Here is a 26849-nt window from a genome sequence, read left to right on the forward strand (position 1 = left end):
CACTACTTGAGTTCTACACAGTGGAACTCTTAGACTCACATAGTGGGAGGAGAAAACTGACTCCCACAAGTTATGCTCTGATCTCCACATGTGTGTGTGGTACACTCAACCCTCTCTTCTCTCCCCCATCCCACCCCACATAGATATGAAAAAGAGAATACTTCCAAGCAATGGAGAAAGTATTTGGAGTCCTTAGCCAAGAGACTTGTCTTATCTAATTTTCAGTACTCAGAGTTTGCAAATTGCTAATCTACGGTGGCTCTGGTGTGCCAGAAAGAACTCAAAGGAAGTGCCATGAGTTTAAAACTCATTGTGTGGTATGCATCTCTTCCTCCCCCTTTCTTTCTTGTTTCTTAGACAGCACTTCAATGATGGGGGATGCCATTATGTATATATGTTCCTCATACTGGTTAATGAATAAAGCACTGTTGGCCAATAGGAAAGCAAGATAGGAGGGACTAGGAGACAAGGAGGAAAGAGGAAGTAGTAAGGAGGAGTCAGCATGGAGAGACCGGGGAGACCAGACGCCTGCCCCACTCCCAGGTAGGTGAAACCACCCGTAGATGAAACCACGTGGAAATACATAGAAATGGGTTAATACTTAAGACAGAGCTAGCCTATAAGAAACAAGTAACTGGCCAACAGCATAATATCAAATACAGAGTCTCTGTGTATTATTTGGGGCTGGCGCAGCGGCAGGACAAGGCCAGGCGGCAGGCAGAAAAACCATACTCCTTAAACACTTCAAGGATGGGGGATTTAGGAATCTCAGATTATTATAGGTGGAAGACTTTGGATATCAGGTTTTTTATCTGTAAAAGAGAACACTAAATGCATTTTCTGGGTAAAAACTGTAACGACTTTACAGATGTCACTCTGGGCTGGGGTTTGGCCTGGTCTGGAAAGTTCAATAAATGAAAACCCTTATTATGATGATGGAAGTGGGAGTGGGTGCCCTTTCTTCCCTCTCCTCTAAAAGCCTTGACTCAAAAATAATAAAAGTGTTTTAGAAGCTGGAGCAAGTTGGCAAGGCAATTAGAAAGTGGTGACTTTCACTCTTCAGCACGGTTGGAGCTGAAGCGTGTGAAACTGCGAACGTTCCCCAGGACATGTTCCTGACACAGACACTGGGTGACTTGATCTCTTCCTGTCAGAGTATAAGGTTCAGCAGCAGACTGGCATTTTCTTAGATTACAGTGCAGTAGGAGGATCTGAGCTCGTTTTGGAGATGTCTGTCCTTGGAGTTCCTAGGTTGTCCCTAGCTGCAGGGACCAGGACAGTCTGCCAAGATTTCAATTCAAAGCAAAAACAAAACCAAGATAAAGCAACAATAAGAAACTTGGTATTTGTGTTGCTCATTTTTTAATGATTTTTTTTGCTAATATGCTCTTTTGTGTTTATGTTTTTGTCTGATTTTAAAAGCTAAAAGACTTTTTAGGTGGGTGAGGAGAGGTGACTGAAGCTATTTATTGATATTAATGAAAAGTGATCACAAATAAATTCCTCAAGCAGGTAACAAGTGGATAAAATCAACAATAACAACAAAGAAAAGAGGTGTCAAAAGGGAAACAGGTAAAAGAAATTCAGAAATATAGTCCCTAAACCCCTAAGATAGGAGACATTGTGTATAAATGCTCATGTTATTTTATCATAAGTGAGAAGAAATGAAAGTAGAATTTATAAAAACAGAAATGAGTATATCTTCACTTTTCTCAAAAACTATGTCCATATGTACTTATGATCGTCACTGAGCAGTTAAGACTAATGTTAGACTGTTTAATGAAGGCTTTATTTCTGTACAATCAGAATCAATGTTTATGAAGACTCTGCAAGCCTTGGATTCTTTATTATATACTACAATCACATGGTCTTTGGAATGAGGCTATCTGGGTGAGTCCTGGCCCAAGATGACTAGCACTCTAAAATATAGAAAATTACCCACTTGGCTATGATTTCATTTCCCCATGTCTAAAATACACAGCTGACTGAGACATGGTGAGGGTTAGATTAAACTGTTTTTGGAACACGTAGAGACTGTACTAAGACTCTGACATGCACAGAGTATCCACTGAATCGCCAGCTGGATTACTTTTCCTATTATTACTCTAGTGGGAAGACTTTTTTCTGCATTGTCTGTTTCATAACCCAGTTACCGCCATTTTGGTTTGCACATACTCAAGTTATAACTGCCATGGAGGAGGAAAACCAGACCAAAGACAGAGAGTAAACTTTCCCCTATGTATGACTAGATGGCTGTTGTCTACAATATAGGCTACAGATCCATAGTGGGATCCTTTCTGACTCCAATTTCTCTGACGGAAGTGAAGTGGGTCACTTTAGGGAAGGTACTGACTACAGAAAATGACAGAGGGTTGAGTTGTCCTTGCCTGACCTATTTGAGGTTATATCCTATTTCCAGGCACCCTGTCTGGCTGTGGATCTGGATCTTTCTCTGGCAAGTGTCCCAACAAGAGAATCGGTAGACAGGTGGTAACAGTGCTTTGGCTAGCACAATGCTTCATAAACCATGGTGGAAACTATAAACATTTTCCTTTTTAAAAATAAATTACAAGCTTGGGTGTGGTATATCTTAGTGGTGTAGCTCAGGCTCTTGAGTGAGATCCTGGATGTTTGACCCTCAGCAACAAAAGCAAGGGTGAAAATAACCAGAGTTAATTAAGGAAAAATGTACAGATCTGAATTGTTGGACTGGAGATGGCTCAGGGGTTAAGAGCAATGACTGCTCGCCCAGAGGACCAGAGTGCAATTCCCAGCACCTACATGGTGGGTCACAACTGTCTGTAAACTCCAGTTCTAGGGAACCCAGCACCCATGGCAAAACACCCATGCACATAAAATAAAAATAAGTAAGTTAAACAAAACAAAACAAAACAAATGAGAATTGTCTTGTTTGGCATGCAAGAATTCAGGAAGTGGTCATTTAGATTAAAATTGATATAAGTCGCTTGTAGATACCAGAGCTTTTTTCATTTTGAGAATGGCTGGCTATTTTCTCCACATCAGTAAATGAGTCTGTGATATTTTACACCACTGAGAACTGCTAGGACTAATACCACAGAGGAGGGTGAAATTTGAGCATTTTTCTTAGAAGCTTCCTGGGAATTTTCCTCATCATACACTAGGCTGAGCTGCCCACTGATGTTTTAGGGTTTTTGAAGATATTTTAAATGGAAGAGATTTTCTTTAGTCTGGACAGTTTAGACATGCCCCGCTTTCAGCCACAGAAACGAGGAATTTGTTCTTGACACTCTCTTGACTTATTTGGGGATCCCGGGGCTCAGGCTGGCTTACTATGGCAGCAGGCTCCTTCACAGTATCTCTGAACCAACAGGTGAAGAGTAACCACTGGGGTCCATTGAGCCTTCTCTGAGGGGAAGCTGATGGCAGAACTATAGCAAAGGAGGACATACTCAAAAGTGTTACAGAAGGGCAGCTGGCACACTGGGCAGCTGGTAATGCATTTGGCAAGCTGGATCTTAACAGGGGACTGCAGGTCACTTAGTTTTTGGTTGGAAGAAACAGGAAATTGTAGCTACTTAAAAGAATAAGAAAAATCAAAATGATCCCAGAAAAGGCAAATAAAAGACAGACTTAGCATGTTGAGCCATTGGACTAATACGGTGGGAAGATCGGCAAAGGAGTTTCCTTCAGATTCTGCAGATCTTGGCAGCCTTGGGACATCTGGAAAGTCAAAGGGCAGCAAGCCACAGACTCTGAAGCTGTGAATGGAGCCAAGAACCTGGCCGTTGAAATGAGGTATGGCTGTGGCCAACAGAACTGTGAACTTCCGCCGTGATGTGGCTGACTCAAACAGATGAAGCCAGACATGAAATGCTCCCTGGACTAGGACCAGCTGGGATAATGTCATAGTAGTCGCTGTAGTGCATCTTCTATGTCCCTCTGGAGTATGGAGCTTGTCTTGGAGCTCCTGGTTTTCATTCCCTTTCCTGTCTTTTCTTTTCCTCTGTTTTTCACCACCTCTCGGTTCATACCAGTGCTTTGTGTGACAGTGCGGTTTGTCACTTTCTTGTTCCTGTTAAAGTTTATCAGAACCTAGTGAATGCCAGCCTGAGTCTTCTCAGTGATCTACCAGAGCCACCAGGCCACTTACGAAAGACTTCTTATCTCTTAATGTTTTGATAAAAGATGATGTTTAACATTCTGGATTACTGAACCAGCAAGGGCCAGGTAGCAGCACACATATCTTGGATGGAGAAGTCTTTCAGTTTCCCTTTCATCTTACCAAGGCTTCAGTATCAGGCAAGACTGACATGTATGATATTCTTTCTCTGTCCTTATTAAGGGACCATGGGACACCCTCCTTTATAAACAGACACATGCTCTAAATGAGCCCATGTTGGGTCTGGTAAAGACTGAGATTGAAATGGTAAGTCTTTGAAATCAGTCAACCTCGAGGCTTGGGGCAGGCATTTGTGGTCCATTGAGTCACACTGCTTTGGGATTTGCCAGCTCTACTTTCTGCTTCAGCAATAAAAAGTCTTGTAAAACTGTTGGCATGTGAGACAGAGGTATCCAAAATGTCTTGGCATCTTTTCCAGCAGAATAGCGAGTCTTAGGAAAGACACTTGTTAGAGCATGGTCCATACACTCTACCACTAGAGAGAGGTCCAAGTTCATAAAGGATGTATTGCTTTTCAGTTTGTATAGACCTATAAACAGAGACCAAAAAAATACTCTTATTCTTTGGAAGAAAAGGAGAAGCAGAGTGGGAAGCTAGGGTGCAAACAGGAAGACACATGACAGGGACTTTTATTCTGAATTTTCTGTTGTAATTGAGGCTCACTGGAATGGGTTTCCATTCTCCAGAAAAGGATGCTATGATGGATGTCTTCTTTAGGCAAGTTGGTCTCATCTCAAACTTGAGTGGGCAGTAGTATCTCCTAAGGGGCTTATGAAGACCCAGACTTCTGGGTTCTATATACAGAATAAGGATATTGTATAAAGTCCATGGGGGTTTGCTTCTGGAGAGCCATGATTTTGATTCCTAATCCTTTCTGGAGAGTACTGTGTTGTAAGAAACATGATTATGTACACATTCTTGCTCATGAGTGTTCATGCGTGCATATGAGGATGGAGAAGGCACTCACACCACTGAATATTTCTGCATTTTTGTCCTGAATTAAAGTGAAAAGTCTCCTAGTTGTCAGGAACCTAAGATTCCCTTGAGACAAATGCATTCACAAGGGATTGGGAATGATTTGGAGACCTGGACACTTTCAATAAAGTGTTGGAAAGGCTAGCTATCTACAGGCAAGGGAATGAAATTGGTACTGACTGTAAAAGTCAACTCAGGACAGATCAAGGACTTTAAAGTAGAACCTAAAACTATAAAACACAGAGTAAAAGCTTTTTTGAAATTGTACTAAGAAATAAGGTTTGAAGATGATCCCAACAGCACAGATCACAAAATCCAATATGAACTGACAGGCCGGCATCAGACTAACAATCTCCTGTGCATCAAAGAAAGCAGTTAAAGGAACAAAGAGATAACTTGTGTAATGGGAAAATTATTTGCAAACCATACATTGATAAAGGGTTGATACAAAAAGAAATATAAAACGGAACACCAACAACTCAACAGAAACAAACAAACAAACAAAAAATGAACAATCTGACTAAACCATGAGAAGGATCCAAACAGACATTTCTCAAAAGGCCATAGATGGGGGAGGGTGGGGAAAGGGTGGGGAGGTAGTGGTGTGTGTGTGTGTGTGTGTATGTGACTGTCATTCACAGTGCATGGACTGCTCCAGTGCTCAAATCCAACCCACAGCAAGACATCATATTGGACCCTTAGAGCATCAATGAGTCAAAAGAAATGTTGACCTGTGTGTGGAGGGAAGAGACCCTGTGCATGTGGTTGCTGAGAATGTAAACTAAAGCAGCAATTATAGAAAATTGTATGGGCTTCCTCAAAACCAAAAACAAAACAACCACAAAGTGGAACTACCATATGATATTCATGGGCTTTCAAACATACCTGAGTCGAGTCATGTCTTCTCAGAGGGAAAACCTACCATGTTAGATCTCAGGCCCTCAATTATTCAAAGAACATAGTAAGTGACAGTGGTACTGGTTAAGAGGCCACAAGTTGTTCAAAGAATGTAGTAAGTGTTAATGACTTGTTTACATTTTTGTTCAGCTTGGGAAACACAGAAAGGCAACCTGAAATTTCTGGTCTGTGTTGGGGCTGTAAGTCTGGCTCACCTCTAAATTCTGACTTGGAAATATTTAATATGACAAATCAACATAAAACTGGGTCAAGTGCTATTTTATATTTCTTAGTAAAGACAATTTTGATAGACAATTTTCATTAGAAATGATAAATGTTTCAGAAATCAATATACCAGCCACCTTGCTGTTTATTACTGTTGGTATCAATATCACACTATGTTTCATAAATACATACAACTGTTATATGCCAGAATGGAAAATTTTGGGATGGAATTTTGTGATATAGTCACAGGCACTTATTGGTATCACCATAATTATCTAATATAGAAAACTCTTTTAAAGAAAGGACTTCATCTCTGAAGTATTAAGTCTAACAGGGATAAGTTGACCTAAATAAAACCTTTAGAGTCAGAGTGTAAGAAACACAGCTTCTAATGGTGATGGCTCTAAAGCTTACAGAGAGATATTCATTGGCAAGTTTGTCAATAAACATTTTAGTGAAACCCTCAGGATATTTTCCTTGTGTGTATTATATTGAGGTGGTGCTTGGTGCTGTCTATCACTCTGAAAACTTCCATATGTGTTTACGACTTGAGTCTTGGGTTTACATTCAAACAGCTGATCTTGAACCTTGTCATAGTTCACTGTGTTCTTGACTAGCAATGAGGCAGTCACATTTTTGAGGGGCGGTGTGACATGGAGGGACCTTGCTCCACTGAAGGCAAGAGTCCATGTTTGAGGAATATAAGCAAACATTACGGGTTCAGGAAGCTGGAGGTGGGAGGAAGGTTCTAAGAGGAACTTTGACCGAAGTCTTCACTACATTGCTTCCTTTGTATTAGAGTGTCCAAGAATGCATGACACAATTATGCTGGGTTCAAGTCTAGCTGTGCAGTTTCAGGCATGTCATTTCTATGTCTCTATTTCTATGAAGTGAAGGATGTAATAGCATCCACTCCATAGAGCTTGGGGATTGTAAAATGGGCGTGTGGGGCCCTTAGAATGATGACAAGCGCTCTGTAAATATTCACAGTGTTAATCATCATTGTGTAATCTTTATTATTATTCTCTCCCTTTGACTCCTTCGTTTGACTCATTTTGTATCTTCTTCCCCTTCCACGTATTTCTGACTCCTGACAGCTTCCTCCACCCGAATGACTATTTCCTGGAATCTAAAGCCTTATTTAAACATGTCCTTTCCTGTTAAAGCTTCTCAATCACCTGGGTCCCTTTCCTGCTCTATATTCTGGGGCAATTAGAGACTGCACCATCAGCTTCACTTTTGACTCTCTGGGTCACCCTAAAGGTGATCTGTTTTCTTGATGCTGTGTATGTAGTCTCATTGTTTCTCAGTTTTACTTGGTTACTCTTTGTAATCAGTTATAGTGGGCTGTAAGGATCACAGTCTGAGTCTTCTTCATCATTGACACCTCACCAGATCATTGAACATGCTGAATGAGTGGTTTGTGTTTAGTAACAAGATGAAATATGCATAGAAATGAAGACTCTGGGAGCCAGGCTGCCTGGCTTCATATCTGGCTTGACCAGGAGATACTGGATCACCCTGGAAAGGACATTTTACCTTGAGAAGCCTCTATTCACTACCCCGATACTTCTTTTGAGGCATAAATGGTGCAATTCAGAAGTGTTTAGCATAAACCTTGGCATTGTTTAGTTTCTCAGTAAGCACTTACAATCATTCAGAGAAGCAAGAAATGGTGCTGGACTTAAAAACCATATTAAAGATCCCCATCATTGTGTTTGTGACTCCTTCATGATGACCAGGACAGTGAATCCCAAAACTACATCTAACCCAAAACTCACTTTTTTCAATGTAGCCTTCTCCATATTGTTGCTTGATGTCTGGAGACAGATGTTCCCAAACGGCTAGTTTTTTTTCAGTTGTCTTTATTGGATCTGCCAGTTGTGTTTTGAATAGTCCTGGTTCAATGCATGAGACATGCACACCAAAAGCTTTCATGTCCCGCCTGTGAGAAGAACAATCAAAGAATTTTTTTTTTTTTTTTTTTTTTTTTTTTTTTTAACTAAGAAAACATGTTTTCATTGAGCTGTGCTCCAATCTGGGGCTTTCTTTATTCTAGGCAAGCATTCTTTATCAAGTCCTCAGTCTTTGTTGTTGTTTCATTCAAATTTGTTTGGAGAATGTTTACTACTTGTTAACCAGCTTCTCATAATCCTTTTCATAGAATCACAGAATGACTATGTTGCCAACAAACATCTTGTTCCACCCTGTCACTCCGATGATGAAGAAACTGGAGTTCAAGGTGGTCAAGTGATGTTGAATGGTAGAACAGGAAACAGATGTGGGCGGAACACCCTCTGATTAACCCCACACTAACCCAGTGCTTGCCTCTTTAAGCCACATTCTTTTGTTAAACTGATAAGCATTTGGGTTAAGACTGCTTCTTCTCTATGCTCAAAAGTATCTGATGGGGAAATGGATGAGTGACTAGCTGGGATGGACAAGTTTACCTTAGGTTTTGGAATGCGGATTGCAGCATGAGTGAGGATGCTGGAAGATCAAGTATCATCATCCCTGGCATGCCATCCTGATCCCCGTGCTGCTGCTGTGAAACAAGCTGTCCCTTCATACCACTGTAGACAGCCTCAAGTCTACATATTTACTGAGTCACAGTTTTGAGATGTTGTTGACTCCTTCCTGTCAGCTGAACAATGTATTGCAGACCGGTTCTTGAACAATCAGTTCCTAAATTTAATGTATATTTCCACTAGGAATGTATAAAGAGGCAATTACTCATGTTATAGACATCTTACCCATGCTGAGGCTTGAACCCAGAACCTTGTAGTGCTAGGTGAGAGCTCTGCCTCTAAGCTACATCCCCACTCCTCATCATAAGGCATTTGTTTAAAAAAAATAAACTCTAATTGTAATCATAAAATGTAATCCAATTCTTTCCAGATTATGCTTTTTAGCAACAAAATTATTTATTACACAATTTGAAATATATTTTACTGGCAATGTAAATCAGCTTGACTATGAGAGATTTTGAAATGCATGCTACATTAAAATCTTAAAGGTGATTTTTTTTTCAACCTAATTATATTTTACTCATCTGTCAACTGATGTCTGTTGGATCTGGGAAATGACAGTTCCAAGGAGGTATTTAATCTCTTTCCTATGTACTCGTGAAAATGACACAGGAGCAGGAGACAGGCCACTCCGCTAAGCTTATGTGGCCTACATGTCGCTATGACAACATGAAACCAATATGCTTACAACCTTGGAGTTCCAGTCCTCTCTGTTGGACTGTTGTCTCTCAATCTTTCTCTCTATATGTAGACATTCTAGAACTGACTGCCCCTGGACAAGGCTCTATGCATAATTCCATGTCAAATACCAGTTCTATGGTCCATAAAAACATAAACACTTCCTGATGATTACTTTCAAACAATGCCTAGCTACTCAACAGATTCTACAAACACTCCAGTCAAAATATCTTTTTAAATACTAGCGTTTTGTTATGATATTGCTTTTTGTAGAATGAAATGATAGGTCAGCTGAGACTGCGAGAGGTTGCGATGACTGTTACTTGAAGTGTGATGATCTCTGAGCCATCAGCACCATCTGGTAACTGTAGAAAAACTCTCTGCTCACATCCCAGACCCACCCTCATCAAAAGATGTGTCTTTGACGAGTTCTCCAGGCCATTCAACTTCATGTTAATGTTTTAGAAGAATTTTATTGTGTTTATTTCTTAGGAGACTCAGATTTGGCACCTAGATCATGTGGCATAACAGAGTTATCGGCCTCTATTAACTTCAGTGGGACCATCTATCCTCTTTATTATTAAGCTACTCCTAGATAGAGTATAAACTCTAACATATGCCTTCAGTAAATACCAATTGAACAAGCAATTGGGGAAATTGAAAGCCAGCCAATACCAATTTTCCCTTCTCTTGTTGTCTCAGCATGGCTCAACTGACTTGACTTCCATTTACTTCTGCAGTCCCTTCGGCTTGCAGAGGGCTCATCTGCACTCAATGCACCCCAGCACCTGGTGGACACAGCCTAATAGAATCAGGAGTGGGAGTACAGCAAATGAGATTAGTGATCCCTCATGCAGTGTCAGCACTGGTTATTTCATCTTTTAGCTGGGCTGTCAGCCTCTGTGTCTCTAGGTTCTAGAAAATTCCATGTCTCTTCATCCCTTAGTCCTTGGATGGCAATGCCCTTTGATGTTAACCCTTATTCCTGTCCTTTGGGATTTCTCTCCACACTTCCCACATGTTTGGAAGTTGTCCTTTAAATAAGCTCCGTTCTCTTAACACAATTTTAATGTGCTGTCATTTCCTTTTAGAACTTTGACTGAAGAAGCACTTATGGGCTTTGAACTGATAGTCACAAGTTTTGGTTCTAGGTAAGACAAGTCAAGCATCCCTTTCCTGCCTTTCCCACCAGACACAGATGCAGAAACCAGGAAGAGTGTATTAGGAAGCCGTTGACAACTAATGCTTTTCTGCTGGAGGTATAAATAAGCTGGTACTATGCCATTAGCACCTTCCAGAAATAACACTAGCAAGACCAACCCTGGATGATTCTCTACTGGACAAATTTGACTTGTTGACTATAAACTCACCCCACTATGGGCATCATGCACTAATACAAAAAGTAAAAACAGCTGATAGCTGGGAAGCCAGCATGGGACTGACTCAGGCCCTCCTGAATATGGGTCTCAGCCAGAAGGACTGAGCAGTCTAAGAGACCTCAGACAGTGGAGCCAGGATGTATCCCTGGTGCACAAAAGGACTTTGGGAACACATCCCCCATGGAGGGATAACTGCCTTAACCTAGAGACAGGAGAGAAGCCCTAGTCCCTACTTCACATGACCTGTCAGATCTACATGACCCAACTGGATGGCATTCCCCTACATATGGAATTGGGGTGGGGGGATGGGAGGGGAGGGTGGTTAGAGTGCATGTGAGAGGGCAGAGAGGGTAAAAGGGAGGGAGGGAGGGATGGAGGGAGGGAGTGAGGGAAGGAGAGGGAACTGGGATTGACATGTAAAATAATAAATTAAAAAAATGCTTTGACTCCAAAATTTAAGTTGAAGGACAAGTTACTGGGGAAAAGGATTTCTATTTTTGTTTCCACAGAAAATGAAAAGATGTGGATTCCTTCCAGACTAATGTGGTTTGATCATGCCAGACCGTCTGAAACAGAGTATAAGGTGATCCTACATTCAAAACAGCTGGACAAAGCAGCCCTACAGACTACAGCCAGGATTTCTGAATCTTCTTCAAATCCGTCATGACAGCGCCCCTTACCAGCAGGAAGTAGTTTGGAAAGAACGACACCCAAATTCCCAAATATTGCCTATAAATGTTTGTTTTCATTTAATTGGACTTTGTTATATAAAATAAAATAATAAAACAAAAAAAAAAAGTAAAAACAGTTAGACTCAATATAGACTTGGGTTCAAATCTTAGTTCTACTACTTATGAGCTGTATAACCCTGGCCAAGTAGATACATTGAAAGCGCTAAAAAGGATAGTCATATGTACTAAGTATCCAGGATGCATTAGCAGCAATTATACTCTAATTAATTCACCTTACCTTAAGCTGTCATTGAAACCTTCTACCGCATATTTGGATGGAGTGTAGCCCCCTCCGCAGAATGCAAGCCGGCCTCCAATGCTGGAGACATTGATAATACGCCCTCGAGCTTTTTTGACCAGTGGAAGCATATTCAGTGTCACGTCGATGAGTCCAAACAGGTTCACCTCAATGGGTTCTCTGTAGTCATTCACTGTCAGCCAGTCAGTGGGAGCCAGCACTCCAAGGACACCAGCATTATTGATCAGCCCCCAGAGTCCTGTGGCAGAGAGGGAGGGAAGGAGATGTCGTTTCTATGGGCATCTCTGATGGAAATACAGTTCTTTCTCTTTATAGGCATTCCTGCTTTGAAATATTTTTGCATTTGGGGAAAGTGGTAGCTGACAGAGTGAGAGACTAAGTTGAGATTGTTCATGTGTAGTTACTGGAATTCAGTCTCACTGCTATTCTATTTCTGGTTCCAAGTGTCATATTCTTTTATGCTTTTGAGGCAGACTTTCTGATTTCTCATCTCAGATGTAGAGAAAATTGGTCTGTTTTCCTGCCTTTCAAGATGGTGCAGCCAGTGTATATTTATAAAATATTCTGGATGGACAGAGAAATGATATGAACCTACTTTATGCTGAAATCTGCTAGAAAAATAAGTTATCCACTTGGCTGTTTCTTGATTGGAAATATATAGTATTGACAAAAGTGAATTCAAATTTGTCTGGAGGCTTTATCAAATCATTGCATTTGAGGTTCAGAGGCTTAGAGCTAAAGATATTATTGAAGCACATGCATTTTGTGGACCCTGATACCATCTTCTATGAGAATATTTCAATATTTAAAGCTGCCCCCCCCCCAGTTCAGAGTGCAGCTATATAACAAAATCCACTGCAGAGGGGAATGTCTATTGCTCAGTGGATAACTTGAACTCCTTAGGAGCTTTCCCCTCACATTCCTGGGTCCTTGTTCTACCACTAACTACGTATGTACTCTGGAACTCATCTGTTGAGATGCTTGTCCCAGGTAATCGGAGTGGTGACTGGGATGCTGTTTCCATATTCTCCTATAGATTTGAACCTCAACTCCATTTGCTGTGATGTTGTCGGAGAAAATCAGGGACAGTTAGGGCATCTACTTGTGTTCTAGATTCACCTGCTGAGACTTAAGGCAGTGTATCAAGGCACATCTCACACACACTGGAATTACTCAGCTCTGTGGAGACTAAGAAATGTGCTGCTGGGCCTTAGGAGACATTTTCTTGAAAAACCATTTAAGCTTTGAACTCATTTTAGTTTGCTTTAGTTTGATGGAAGATGTCATTCTGTAAATATGTTTCTCTTATTGGTTAATGAATAAAGACCTTTTGGCCAATAGGAGAGCAAGATAGGCGGGACTAGGAGACAAGGAAGATTGAGGGATAGGTAGTAAGGGATTCAACATGTAGGGCAGAGAGAGCAGAACTCCAGGCCCTTTCCGGTAAGCTAAGACCACGTGGAAATACGTAGATGGATAGAAATGGGTTAATATTTAAGAAAGAGCTAACCAATAAGCAACACTAGTAACAGGCCAACAGCTTCATATCTAATACATCGTCTCTGTGTGTTATTTGGGGCTGGCGCGGCTGTGGGACCAGGCTGGCGGGAAACCCTGCTTGTAAATTTAGTTACTTCCTGATTTCCCAACTGCTCTATCCCGCAGATCTCTTCTCTTACCTTTTTCCCCCACATGGCTCTTTACCCACTGGGCGGTCTTCTTGACATTCTCTGGGTTGGTGACGTCCAGAAGCACTGTGTGAAGTCTATCTGAGGTTTTTGTCTTCAAAGCAGTTGATCCAGACTCGGTCAGGCAGGCAGCAATGACACGGAACCCCTTTTTATCAAAAGTCCTGGCTGCTAAGTTTCCAAAGCCCGTGTCACATCCAGTGATAAAGATGTACTTGTCAGTGATGTCTGCTATCTTCAGTTGTCCTTTATAATTCCACAGAAAAGCACAGAGGAACAGGAGGGCCAGCACCCAAAACAACAATAACAACATTTTCTTTCCCCTGTATGTGACAGGGATGCTTCTTTCATATACAATAAAAGATGGAGTCCTGGATGTTCAAAATTAAAAAGAAAATTCAAATTAGAACAAATACATGTTGACAAATATGAGGATTTGAGCAGACAAATAGATACTAAAATGATTATTCAGCTGCTTGTTGGAAAGACAGGTCATTTAGGTCACACACTGACAAAGCCAACCAAGAAGGATTCAGAAAAAAATCCAGATGGAAAGAAATGGAGTAGAAGCAAAGATGGCCCAGGTCACTGGGCAGAAGGAGCCACTGGAGTTTCATAGAGTAGTGGCATTAACCTCACACAAGAACTCATCCATCTGAGAGACAAGTGTCTTAGTAAAATCTTACGTCTCGTCACTTAGTGAAATCAAAGAGCAAAACAGGATCAAAATCTCCTAGAGCTGGGGTCCCCAACCTTCCTGCGGCTGTGTGGTCTCTAAAATTATTTTCATTCCAATTTCATAACTGTAATTATGAATCAATGGATCATAATGTAAATATCAGTGTTTTCTGATGGTCTTAGTGACCCCTGTGACAGGGTCATTTATCCCCCCCCAAAGGGGTCACGATCCTCAGACTGAGAACTGCTCTGCTTAGTTCAGTCTTCTTGTTCTGCCAGACTCCCAGTTATTTTCAGAATCCAGGACAGGAGAGCATTAGTGCAGCTGTTCACTAAGAAAACATTCCTGGTGTGATTTGTTCGTTCTTTCTTTCTTCCTCTCTCTCTCTCTCTCTCTCTCTCTCTGTTTGTTTCTCTTTCTTTCTTCTTTTGTTTTTGTTTTGTTGTTGTTGCTGCTGTTTTGTTTTTTGTTTGTTTGTTTTATTTTGTTTGTTCTGCCTTTTGTTTTTGAGACAGGGTTTCTCTGTAGCTTTGGATTCTGTCCTAGAATTTGCTCCCTAGACCAGGCTGGCCTCTAACACACAGAGATCCGCCTCTCTCTGCCTCCTGAGTGCTGGGATTAAAGACCTGTGTCACCACCACCCCAGTTCTATTTTCTTATTCGTCAATGTGTTAGAGTCCCCCTTCCATGTGGCCCAGAGAGTATTGCTGCTCTATTCACGAGAGACAGAAGTGAGAGATTCCAGGAAGTTAAAGAGTAAGGTGTCTCAAATCTTTAAATTCTGTTTTCAATACTAACCTCTTGTAAAAAAATAAAATAAAGGCACGTATAAACAGGACAAAATGAAACAATTTTATACTGTAAATCTGACCAAACTACCTAGAAGAGAGTCAACTGAAATATGAATTTTGCTTTGACTAGGGAGTAGCTCAGTGTCTACTATCAAGCAGGAGAAGGGCTTCCTGGACCCTTGCTCCGGGACCCGTGCTTCTGTTTTCCCTCAGCACGCCATGCTTACCGTGGCATTGGCACCTGTGGAGTGGCACTCCACCCAGTAGGAGGAAGCCAAAAGAATCAGAGGGCAGGCTGCTGCTGTTCTCTCTGGCTGCTTCATGTCTGAGGTCATGGCAGCCCTGCCCTTCTAACTTCTGGAGAGGGAAAACAGGAGAAGAGGTCAGCTCCCTCTCCACACAGGAACACTGTGTTAGTGCCTAAGTCAGTGCAAGGAAGAGAGCCAGGGAGAACATCGCCTTTGGAAAGAGCACTCTCCCCACAGCCTGGAGGCCTAGAAAGTTCCCTGCCGTGTCTACACAGTGTGCTTTGCTTTCTTCTTTTAGATTTGTGTTTTAAACTATGCACGTGTGTGTGTGTGTGTGTGTGTGTGTGTGTGTGTGTGTGCATTCATGTGCATGTGCATGTGTGTATAGGAATGGATTTGGTGTGTGTGTGTGTGTGTGTGTGTGTGTGTGTGTGTGTGTGTGTGATATGTGCAATGGAGTTTAGGTGCCTGCAGAGGCAGAAGGGATAATGGGATGCTCCAAAGCTGTTGTTATAGCCTAGGTGGGTGCTGAATGAACTTGGGGCCTCTGCAAGAACAGTGCATGGTCTTAACTGCTGAGGCATCTCTCCAGCCCCAAATAGTGTCTCTGTCCTTGATTCACTCTCCCTTAGACTCACACAGGCCTGGAATACCTCACAGAAGAAACACAATAAATATGGACTAAAGTGCAGACCTGTGTGGATGCTTCCAGAATCATGCCTACTTTTGGATACAAGACATTTTTCCTTTCCTTTTTTCTCTTTAAGTCCACTTTAAATGTAACTGTTATTACATGTGGCTCAGTATTTTGATAAATAAATGTGTCTACAAGCAAATGCATAAATAGGATTATATATATATATGTATATATATATATATATGCTTACTTAATTTCTACCACTTTATAAGCAATCATATATATTTTCATTCATTTATTTAGTTTGGTTTTTTTTTTGAGACAGGGTTTCTCTGTAGCTTTGGAACCTGTCCTAGAACTCCCTTTATAGAGCAGACTGGCCTAGAATTCACTGAGATTTGCCTGCCTTTGCTTTCCCTGTACTGGGACTGAACGCATGTGCCACCAGTGCTCAGTGCAATTGTATATTTAAGATAAAAATAATTCAGTGCATTTTCTTTACTTCTTAGGGGAAAAATGGGCTGCTTTAATCTTTTTTCCCTAAAATACTTACAAAGAAATAAACAACAACAACAATAAAACTACTAACAGATATTAAACCAAAGAGAAATATTAAAACATGGGGAACATGGGAATATAGCTGATGTGGTACAATTTTAGGTACTTAAAAACAGGTTTAATTTACTTAATAATTTGTTTTAGTTTCCCCAAATGTGTGTGTGTGTGTGTGTGTGTGTGTGTGTGTGTGTGTGTGTGTAGGAATAGATAAATGGATTTGTTGCACACAAATGTCCATGCAGCAGGGTTTCTGCTTCTCAAATACATAATAATATAAACTATATAATTATGGGGAGAAGCAGAAAGCACTTATGAAATGACACATTTTAATGACATTTCTTACTTGTAAATCCAATTAGTTAGTGTTTATTTAAGTCTGCCCCTGCCCTTGATAGCTATTGAATATTAAACTATCTAATTTTATTGTAAATCAAATTTTCCAGAGGAATTGTTTAAAGAAAACAAAACATTTGTGGGTTTTAATGTCCCTACATTAGAGGACTAGCTTCTCCTGTCGTCAGCTTTGCCAGGGGCAGAATTGAGAGGGCTAAATGGTGAGATTGGCAAAGCCCTCTCCTCTGGAGCGCTGCACAGACTCTCATCCGATTCTCTCGATTTTCTCACGAGCCTTGTGGAGAACACATTATTTGTCTCACTTCTAGAAGATAAAACAGGTTCAAAGATACCAGGTGATTTTCCAAGACTGTTGCCACCTGGAGCATCATGACTTCCCATGTGAGAGAACTGGAAACTCTGAACTCTCTGGTAGCTGGGGCCCGGCAGTGTGCAAGCTGAGCTGATAGAGTCAACACAGGTGCCTTGCCAAGGGTGCTAGGCGGCTAGGCTAAAAGTCCTCGGACAAAAACAACCTCTGACATTCAGAGTGGTTGTGCCTTTCGTCATCTCACCCCCTCCCCCCCACCAGGCCCTCCTTTGTTCACGGATAATGACTGGTGGGTTAGTTCCCAGGGGACTAGGAGCCTTGGAGGCCATGAGGAAGGAGGGTGCTATTCCTGTGGTGGTGTGAGTTGCCAGACACAAGAGGTTTGAATTAGGATGAATGGAGGATTTGGACATCAGTGAAAGCCTCTTGGGGTTCGTGTCGAGCTTGGAGATAGTCTGTGCTTAGAATTCAAGGCATGGTCCACTTAGACAGAGAAAGGAATCTCTATATATTTTTTTTTCTATTTTGTTACTGAAACAGCACATCTTTCAGTTATGAAGCTAGTAACACACTTCAGTAACATTTGCAGGACCTGAGACTTTGCTATCGATTACAGCACAGGTTTTTTTTTTTTTTTTGTTTGTTTGTTTGTTTTGCTTTTGTCTCTCAAAACAGGATTTCTCTGTGTAGCACTGGCTGTGCTGGAACTTGCTCTGTAGACCAGGCTGGCCTTGAACTCAGAGATTTGTCAGCCTGTGCCTCCCTAGTGCTGGGATTAAAGGTGTGCACCATCACTCAGCCATGGTATTTTTATGTTATTTATCTCAAAATATTCTGTATGTCCCTCCCCCCTGTTTTGTTGAGACAGGGTCCCATTATGTAGCTCTGGCTACTGAAACTTGCCACATATACCAGGCTGGCCTTGAACTCACAGAGATCTGCTTGCCTCTGCCTTCAGAATGAGAGGGATTAAAGACATGCCTATTACTCTTGCTTCCATTGTACTATTCATGAGTTAATGAAAGATAACATTCAAAATATCTTTGGTGAATTTCAGCAAATAGGCTTCCTTTAAAAGTCTGTGTATTTTATTTCATGTATTGAAAAGTACTTATGGTTCTAGACAGCCATAGTTATGACAGTTGTGTAAATCAAAATTTTCTATAATTTATCTTCATCCCCAAATACATGTATTTCCACAAGAACAAGTAAAATGACTCAAAATCCTTGCATCCACCACAACTAGACAACAGACAATCTTCACACTTCTAATTACTTGACTGGGAAAATGAGTAAGTATTCATGGCTGACAGGTGCCAGGTTTTACACTCTCAGAGAGGAGCCACAAAGATGCAAAGGGAGGAAATGCTGGCATGGTCCCTGTGGAGTTGAATTAGAGAGAAGACACAGCATCAACTCATGGTTTTGAAGTAAGCATAGATATATAAGTAAATAGACAGCTATCTACTTAGATCTACCTGAGAAAGCATAAAGAAAACCTAAGAACAATGAACAGATCAAGGCCCCTAGAGCCTATTTTCTCAATATTATAATCTCTGGAGAAGCCAATATGAGGATTAAATTAGTCTGGGGAACAATAAAATGATCCTAGAATGTCTTACGCCACAAAGAAAGAAAAGGCTCAAATAATGTTGGGCACATACCAAAAACGTATAAGAGCCAGTTGGAAGGGTCTTTACTCACAAAGTATGACACAATTGAGTATTAAAGCAAATAATAATCGTAATGGATCTTAAGTCATTGACTATGATGTGAACTTAGTCATTTTAATGAACATCAATATGCAACTAAATAAAGCAAAGGAAGTCATGCCAACTGACAAGTGTCAAAGGACGGATGCAGTTAGAAAATCAGTATTATTGTTTCCTGCAAGGACTCTCAATGGACGTTAGAATGATAGTGTGGAATCTCAAAGGATGTCCCCGAGAGACAATTACTAAGTAAAAAGAGGACAATAGTGATTTCACAGTGAAGAAATCTGAGAGGTCACTTTAACAATGTGATATAAGTTGGTATTCCTAGTCATGGAGCAAGCCAATATCATGAGCTCCCTGGTTGATACCAGAAAAGACAGAACAGTGCTGTCTGCACAAATCCCAGCTAGTCATGCATGGAGAAACATCTTCCAGTTCTACAGAATATGTGTCCTGTGCTCTTCAGACCATCAGTCATGAAGGAAAAAGAAAGGACCAATGATGCTAAAGAGGCAAGACAATTAAATATAACATGTGATGGCAGATAGGTAAACATTTTCCCTTTCTTAGAAATAACATTACTACATCAACTAGTAAAACTTGAAAAAAACAATCAGTGACGTTGATAAATTTTACTTGGAAAATTATATTAGGGAAAATGTCCTGCTTTTTCAATAATTTATACATAATTTATATATAATCTGTCCAGAGATTAAGATGCAGGATGTCTTCAACTTGCTTTCAATAAATTCAGGCTGGGTGTGGGGGCACAGGTCTTTAATCCTAGAACTCAGGAGGCAGACACAGGCAGGTCTCTGTGAGTTTAAGGCCAGCTTGGTCTACATAGTGAGTTCCAGGCCAGCCAGAGCTACATAGTAAGACCTTGTCTCAAAAGCAAAACCAAACAAACAAAAATCTAATGAAACAAATACAAAGTTCATATATATATATATATATATATATATATATATATATATATATATAACAAAATGCTAATGTTTAGAGACTCTAGATTGTGAAATTTCACACACAGATTCAACCAACTGAAGCTTTGAGAAGTTTTATAAACTGAATCTCCATTGAACACAGACTTTTCCGTTATTCTTTTCCCCTGAACAAGAGTGTGACTATTTACACAGCGTTTACACCAGGTATTTAAATCACACTAGGTGATTTAAAGAGGTTTGAGAATCCAGATTTGGTTGTCTATGTGTGAAGGGGCCCTGGAGTCAAGCTCCCCTATATGAACGACCACATTTTGAAACAAAAAAGTAAAAATTTGGCAGAGAAAAATGAAGCCCCTACCTCCCATATAAAGACTTTATTGAACTGCTTTGGGTTCTATGTATAAAACAAAATGCCAGGGTTTTGGAGTGACCTGAGATACTAGGTCACCTGCCTTCTGTTGTTTGGAAAGCCTGTTTTTATAATCACTAGGAGAAAGGAAAAACTCAAACCTAAGCAACCCTTCCTCAGCCTTGTCTTCTCCACTCCCCATTTAACCTCCTCCCTAAACAAACACAGTTTTCCTTGGTGACAAGAAGCAGAGAGGGAACATTTTAATCATTAAGGATACATCCTAGGAAATTGCATTGTCATTGTGCACCCCTCTGGTCTGAGGGTCATCACAGAGGTTGGTGTCCTAGGAATCCTAGGGACTTCCAATCCTGATCTTGAGGATCATTGATTTGTGAAGCCTGTATTTATTATCATCTAAAAATGTTAGTTCTGTTTTTTGTCTCTGCATTTTGCATTCTTCTAGGTCATTGGTCTATGATAGTAACAAACCAACATCTATCTTTGACCCCTAGTAGTACTTTAGCCAAGAAACCATCTGTGAATAACAGTCTCAGGTCAGGGCTTTCAGGACCATGACCTGTATAGGGAAAGCAATTGACAGCCAGCCAATCAGTTTACATGAGAAGTAAATGAGTAACGCCACTAACAGGACTGCCTCAACCATTCCCTATGAACTCCAATCAATTCTCCACAGTTCCCCAACACTAGCAATTTAGTTGTTTATCAGCTGTATCTTTCATTTTCTCTCACAACAAACTGTTTACTAAGAGTGCAGGTCCCTTGGCCCCCAGCATTAGAGCAGTGTCCAGGAGTTCAGACCTCATCTCCTCTGAGCCTTTCCCATTGGTAGAACAGTGATAGGATATTTTTGTCAGAGAGTACCTGATGAATTATCATAGTTTAATGCCTGTTACATGGGAAGAACCAGCCACCTCCCCTGCCTGAAAGGGCTTGCTCTGTCTGTTGCTCATATGTCAGCGTGGGCTTTCCAATTGTAGTCCTTTTGATATTTTTGGACTTTATAACTAACAATGTGAAATCTGGCTAGTGTATTACAGCATGCTTAGCAGCATCCTATCCTCTCAATGCCAGTAACACTTCTGATAAAGATTTCTTCAGACACTGCTAAATGTCCCTTAGGAGACAAAATTGCCCATACTTGAGAACTGATGACACAGAGGTTCTTCTTTGGAAGGTTCAGAGTGTCCCTGTACCCAGGATCACTTCTCTGGAAATCCAGTCATTGCTCTCTTACTGATGTTCCCTCTATGAGTATTTATATTTTTATGATTTTAACAGAGAGGTTTTGTTGCTTATAAAATTGCTCATATCCTGCTTTAGCAAGCACTCATTTTTGGCAATCTAAAAAAATTATCTATCTACTTTTCTTACTATGAGGATAGAAGGCACCCAAAAAAACCAAATTATACATAATACCATTTGTAGATTTAGAAATGACTACATTAGCACTCACAACATTTGTAAGGCCTGGATTCTGACTGAGTCTTTTGGGCTGGGGCCATGGCAGCTTGTGCTGGGTAGCAAATTGACCCTGTAGAGTTCAGCAAATGCTCCTAGGAAATCCACTTTCCTCAGATCTTTGGTTACTAAAGTCAGGTACAAATGTGAGTAATAGCTATGATTGGTTGAATGCCGCAGTTTTCTGAACCGTGGAAAGATGCAACACAGGGTATTGTAATTGAATGTAGGATTCTTTTTTAAGAGCCACAATAAATAAAATGGTTTTGAATGTACAATGACTAAAATTTATTTCAAAACCAAACATAACAGATCCAAGGTTGTTAGGCTGGCTCTTGTCCCTGTTGCATTGAATGGCTCCACTGTAGCTGTGGTTCTGAACACACAGCACACACGCTTTTGCTTGTGAGTGCAATGCCAGCCAATGCTGCCTAAAACACCTCGGCTCAGATTCAAGGCTATTGTATGTGAAAATGTGCAGAATTTTCAGTATACATGGGAGATTTTCCTACTCCTTGGAACATAGTAGTTCAGTTACACAAAGTCCGGGCTTAATATTTTCTTACAGTCACTCTCCCTCGTGCAAATATCACATTGGTATGTCTTTGGATTGTGCTAGATCATTTGATTATAAAAATCACTACTTGAAGGGGCAGACACATGGCTCAGTGGATAACATCACTTGCTGCTCTTGTAAGCTCAGTTCCCAGCACCCACACAGTGGCTCTCAACTTCTAGATGATCTGGCACCTTCTTGTGGCTTCCAAAGGTACCAGGTATTCATGTACACATTCAGGGAAAACATTCTTACACACAAAAATAAAATAAGCAAATCCTTTTCAAAAATCAGTGTTTGAGTTGGCTGACTTGAGTTTCATTTAAAAAAAGAAAATCATGAAATGAATTTGGGTTTGGGATTAGGACAAAAATTTCAACAATTTGGAAATGGCCTTAGACAAGTTTTTGCTATATTGCACTCCATATTTATGCCAAATGACATTCTCAGTGTTCACAATTAAAAATGAAAATATCAGTCAACTCTGAAAAACATTGAAGATTCTGTGGCCTGTAGTATCACATATTTGGCTAAGACTTATTTCTTTATTTTTAAATAATCAAGCACATTTGTCATCAGTAGGTAAATTTGTTTTCATTTTCAATAATTGTGTACCCAAGAGTATTGTTTCAAAATAAATTTCTTTATGATTTGTCAGTATGTGTTTGCTTTGTATGCCCATTTTACAGATCTATATATCTGGGACTGTATAGATCTATATTTCTTGGATGCAAAGGGGTTAATATTGGGAAAATTTTAAGAAACCCTGTTCTAGGCTGTTGCCTGGACCTATAAATATTTATCTTAAACTTCATGCTAAAATTGTCTCCTCTTGTGCTGGGTGTGGCAACTCATGTCTATAATCTCAACACTCAGAGGTCAAAGATAAAAGGAAGAGAGAGGCTAGCCCGGGCAGAACAGTGAGAGCCTGCCTCAAAAAAACCCAAAATAAATAAGTAAATCTCCATAGAGAAGAGTTGGATTCAGAAACGTAGGGTAATTGGTTCAAGGCACAAGCTATGATTCTGGGGTGAGTCTGGGACAGACTCCTCTGGTCTATGCTGGACTGTATTAATTTCCACTGGGCTCTGGCATTTAGACTTGTGTGCCTACTTCTCTATCACCTCTGTGCTGTCTGTGTGATCTGTGACAGAAGAGCAATAGGAAGAAGAGAAGGAAGACAAGAAAGTGATCCACTCTGGCTCCTGGGCTCTGATGCTACTTGGATTGATCTCTGAGATCACTGAACTCTAGGACAAAGGAAGAGAATGACAAGGACAATCATGTAATGTCTCCACTTCCAGTTTAGACAATGAGAAAGTTCAGGGTCATATCTCATAAATCTCATAACATGTATCTTATTTAATCCTCAGGATCTTTTGGGAGTTGGGCTGAATATCACAAATTAGAATGTTTGCTAAAAGGTGTCTAGAACTGAATTTCTCTTGGAACTTTAAACTGTGTAAGAGGAGAGGGAAGCGGTGTGGGGAAATGAACACACTGTCAGTCACTAGTAGGAATGAAGATGTTTATCAGAAGATCTCTGCCATGTAACAGAGGTTTAGAAGGAGCTGTGAGGGGAGACTGATTACCATCTTCATTGGCCCTGGAGAGAGTTAGCGTAGGAACCATGTGTCAGCATCTGTCAGAAAACACTGTTCGACTTCTGCTTTCTGCCTTCTCTTTTTGGGTTTCTTAGTAAGAAACTTAAAATACACTCCTTTGATTTTAGTTCTATTAGTTGCCCTCCCTCTACTGATAACAAGTGGGTGACAAGACAAAAATAGACGCTAATGTTTGAAGTCTTTGTTAGATAGTAAAGCTCTTTCTAAATGGTTCCTCCCAGCCTCATTATATGTCTACATAATTCCATGGAAGGTTCTCTTTCAGAAAACACTGGGAGTTTATTAAATCTTTGTTTACCTTCAATTTTGTTGCAGTCTCTGGATCAACAACTGAGTTGCTGTGCCAAGATAAAGCATCTAGTGATGGCTGTGAGTTTTCTTATGCAAGTGTTCCTAATAGTGACTACCGTGGAACACATGTGCTTCTTATATTTGGATATTGCATATATGGCTCATTACTCAGAACTCATTTTTATTTGGTGTCCTTTTTACTGAAGGAGAAGTTCTTCTTTTTTAAGCCTAGGTGGCCTTTCAGACACATCTGCTCTCCTTCTCACTGGAGCCTGATGACACAAATGAGCTCATACACATATGGAAGTGTACTCACTTGAAGAGGAAGATTAGAGCCAGCACCTGAAAAATCCGAAATGAATTTAAAAAGGAGCCAATGACCCCTACATGCAATTGTTCTGTTGAGAATCTGGTGTTCTGTTGAGAATTGTGGTGACCACAATGATGACACAGTTGGGATGAGGTAGGTAGTAGTTGGTGTCCTGGAGTGGTGAGTTCCCTCCCATAACTGTAGGAAGCAAAGCTTCCTTAGTTACGATTTGCCTGAGTCCCAGTGGGAGGGTGCAGAGCCACACCCAGTGTGTGTTGGGATAAGTGCACTCATGCTTCCCCGGGGGCTTCACATCAGCAGCTGTCCTGCCTCCCCAGGTGTTCAAACCCACTCAAGACTAAGGAAAACATTCTTAAACTAAACCAATTTGCTAAGCATCTTTGCTAATGAATACTCATTATCCCAGGTCCTCTTACATTTAATGTTTGCCTGTGTGCTTCCTGACAGTAATATCACATTAGGAATCACAGTTAAATCTATTTGTTCGGTTACGGCCACAAAATAGTAACTGCTAGTTGGAAGGGATTGTATGTTGTATGTTATATAATTCCTGGTCACAAAGCTTGAAAGAAAGTTTAGAATAGAGTGGATGTGTGTATCAGTGCCACAAGCATTTCCAAATCCTCAGGATATTTCTTTCAGCCACAGTTAGCTTTACTCTGGGTGAAAATGTTAGTGTTTTAAAATTCTGTCCCTTGAGAAAGTGACATTCATGATCAGGGTCTCTCTTCTCAAAATGGAGGAAGCAACAAATTTTCCTTGTATTGAAACACTGAGATTTATTCTAAAAGATGGACACCATTTTCAAATGTGAAGGTACACTGTGTAGTGACGGTGACAGAGTCTCTCCTCACGTCATACCTCACCTAGCCAAGGGTACGTCAGAGCATCTAATACGTGCTGAGTGACACTAAGATAAAAAGCTCAGCCCTAGCTCTGGGCTGTAGCTCTGGCTTGAGAGTGTCATGGGGCTTTACAGAGTTATTTACCTCACGTGCCAAAAATGAAGTGTGCGTGGGGGCATTTGAAATACCAAGTCACTTTATCATAAGACGTAGAGCAGAGATGTTTGTTTGTTTGTTTGTTTGTTTGTTTTTAACTGACCACCCAGAACCCAGGGTGTGCATGCACCTTAGAAATATCCTTTCTTGAATTATTCTGATAGAGGGAGCCTGATAGAGGATTATCAAGAAACACTAGTAATACATAAGGGAAATTCCTAGTAATACATAAGGATGACCCCAGACAAAACTCTAAGCAATAGTGGAGAGGGAGGGTGCCTGGACCAGCCTTCTCCTGTAATCAGATTGAGGGCTACCATAACTGTCAGCATAGAGCCTTCATCCAGTAACTGATGAAAACAGATGCCGCAATTAACCACTGAACCAATTTCCTGGAGTCCAGTCAAAGAGAAAAAGGAGCGGAGCGACAATATGAGCAAAGGAGTTAGACCAGGATGGTAAAACCACAGAAACAGCTGACCTGAGCCAGTGGCAGCTCACTGACTCTGAAGCAACAGCTGGGGAACCTGCATAGGACCAAACTAGACCCCCTGAATGCAGGTGACAGTGGGTGGCTTGGGCAATTTATGGGGCCATTGGCGGTGGGACCAGGATCTATCCCTAGTGCCTGAACTGGCTTTTTGGAGCCCATTTCCTATGGAGAAATACCTTGTTCAGCCTAGGCACAGCAGAGAGGGCCTTGGTCCTGCCTCAACATGGTGATGGAACAGACTTTGTTGACTCCCCATGGGAGGCCTTACTCTCTCTGAGGAGCAAAAGAGGGGATCGGAACGAGAGGAGGAAGGGGGAACTGGAATTAATATGTCAAAAAAATAAAATCTTTACTAACACACACACACACACGAAGAAGAAGAAGGAGAAGAAGATCCTTTCTTCATTTCCAACATTTTTTCTTTTCTAGTTTAGTGTTGTCTACATGTGCTCTTGGAAACTGTTGATGGGAAAGCAGGGGGAGACACATATCAGGCCACAGTACGCCATCACTGTTCCTCCCGAGGCACTCTGTTAAGATGCCCACAACTTTTGGATCTCTGTGCTCTCCAATTTCTCAATAGTCGCAAGACTCACAAAAGGTGTCAGATAGAGACTGTAAGGATGAAGGGAGGGAGGGAGAGGAGGAGAGGGACACAGAGAGCATTTAGCTGTGACTACAGCACGCTACGGGATATTCAGAGTCCTGGAAGAATTTCAGTCAGGCTCCTGGGTCACACTGAGTTCACTTCTTTATGAGATGGACTCTGCTCCCATCATTCTCATTCTATATTAAAGAACACCAGTTGAACCACAGCTGAAAGGCAACTTGATTCATTCTGTCAGAGGATGGAAAAATCAAAGACAGTTTAGGTTGAGATGGTAAGTGAAGGGACAAAAGACCCAACAGTCACCGGTTACCTCGCTGAAGATGCCTGGGGGTGCAGGACCCTCTGGTGAC

General features: G+C 40.9%; 1 protein-coding gene across 2 annotated transcripts; it reads right to left on the reverse strand.

The window, feature by feature from the left end:
- Window positions 1-740: 740 nt before the first annotated feature.
- On the reverse strand, window positions 741-26849 carry Dhrs9 (dehydrogenase/reductase 9). 2 transcript variants are annotated; one of them, XM_051184533.1, is made up of 5 exons: window positions 26810-26849; window positions 13514-13893; window positions 11814-12072; window positions 8041-8204; window positions 741-812 (listed from the first exon to the last, which is right to left on the reverse strand). In XM_051184533.1, exons 2-5 carry the CDS (start codon window positions 13833-13835, stop codon window positions 769-771), a joined length of 789 nt encoding a protein of 262 aa, XP_051040490.1. In that variant the 5' UTR covers window positions 13836-13893; window positions 26810-26849; the 3' UTR covers window positions 741-768. The 2 variants fall into 2 exon arrangements, with proteins under 2 accessions (XP_051040490.1, XP_051040489.1); XM_051184532.1 differs by lacking the exon at window positions 741-812 and adding an exon at window positions 1768-4691.

Source organism: Phodopus roborovskii, unplaced genomic scaffold (assembly GCF_943737965.1).
Source record: "Phodopus roborovskii unplaced genomic scaffold, PHOROB, whole genome shotgun sequence".
NCBI lineage: Eukaryota > Metazoa > Chordata > Mammalia > Rodentia > Cricetidae > Phodopus > Phodopus roborovskii.

What these genes read in the sequence shown, in the direction of transcription:
- Dhrs9 (XM_051184532.1), bottom strand. Translation starts at nt 13,835, where the DNA reads ATGTTGTTATTGTTGTTTTGGGTGCTGGCCCTCCTGTTCCTCTGTGCT. An exon ending in GGTTTCAATGACAGCTTAAG is followed by an intron (nt 8,205 to 11,813) that starts GTAAGGTGAATT and finishes TTCTTCTCACAG; the next exon opens with GCGGGACATGAAAGCTTTTG. An exon ending in AGAAGGCTACATTGAAAAAA is followed by an intron (nt 4,692 to 8,040) that starts GTGAGTTTTGGG and finishes CTCTGTTTATAG; the next exon opens with GTCTATACAAACTGAAAAGC.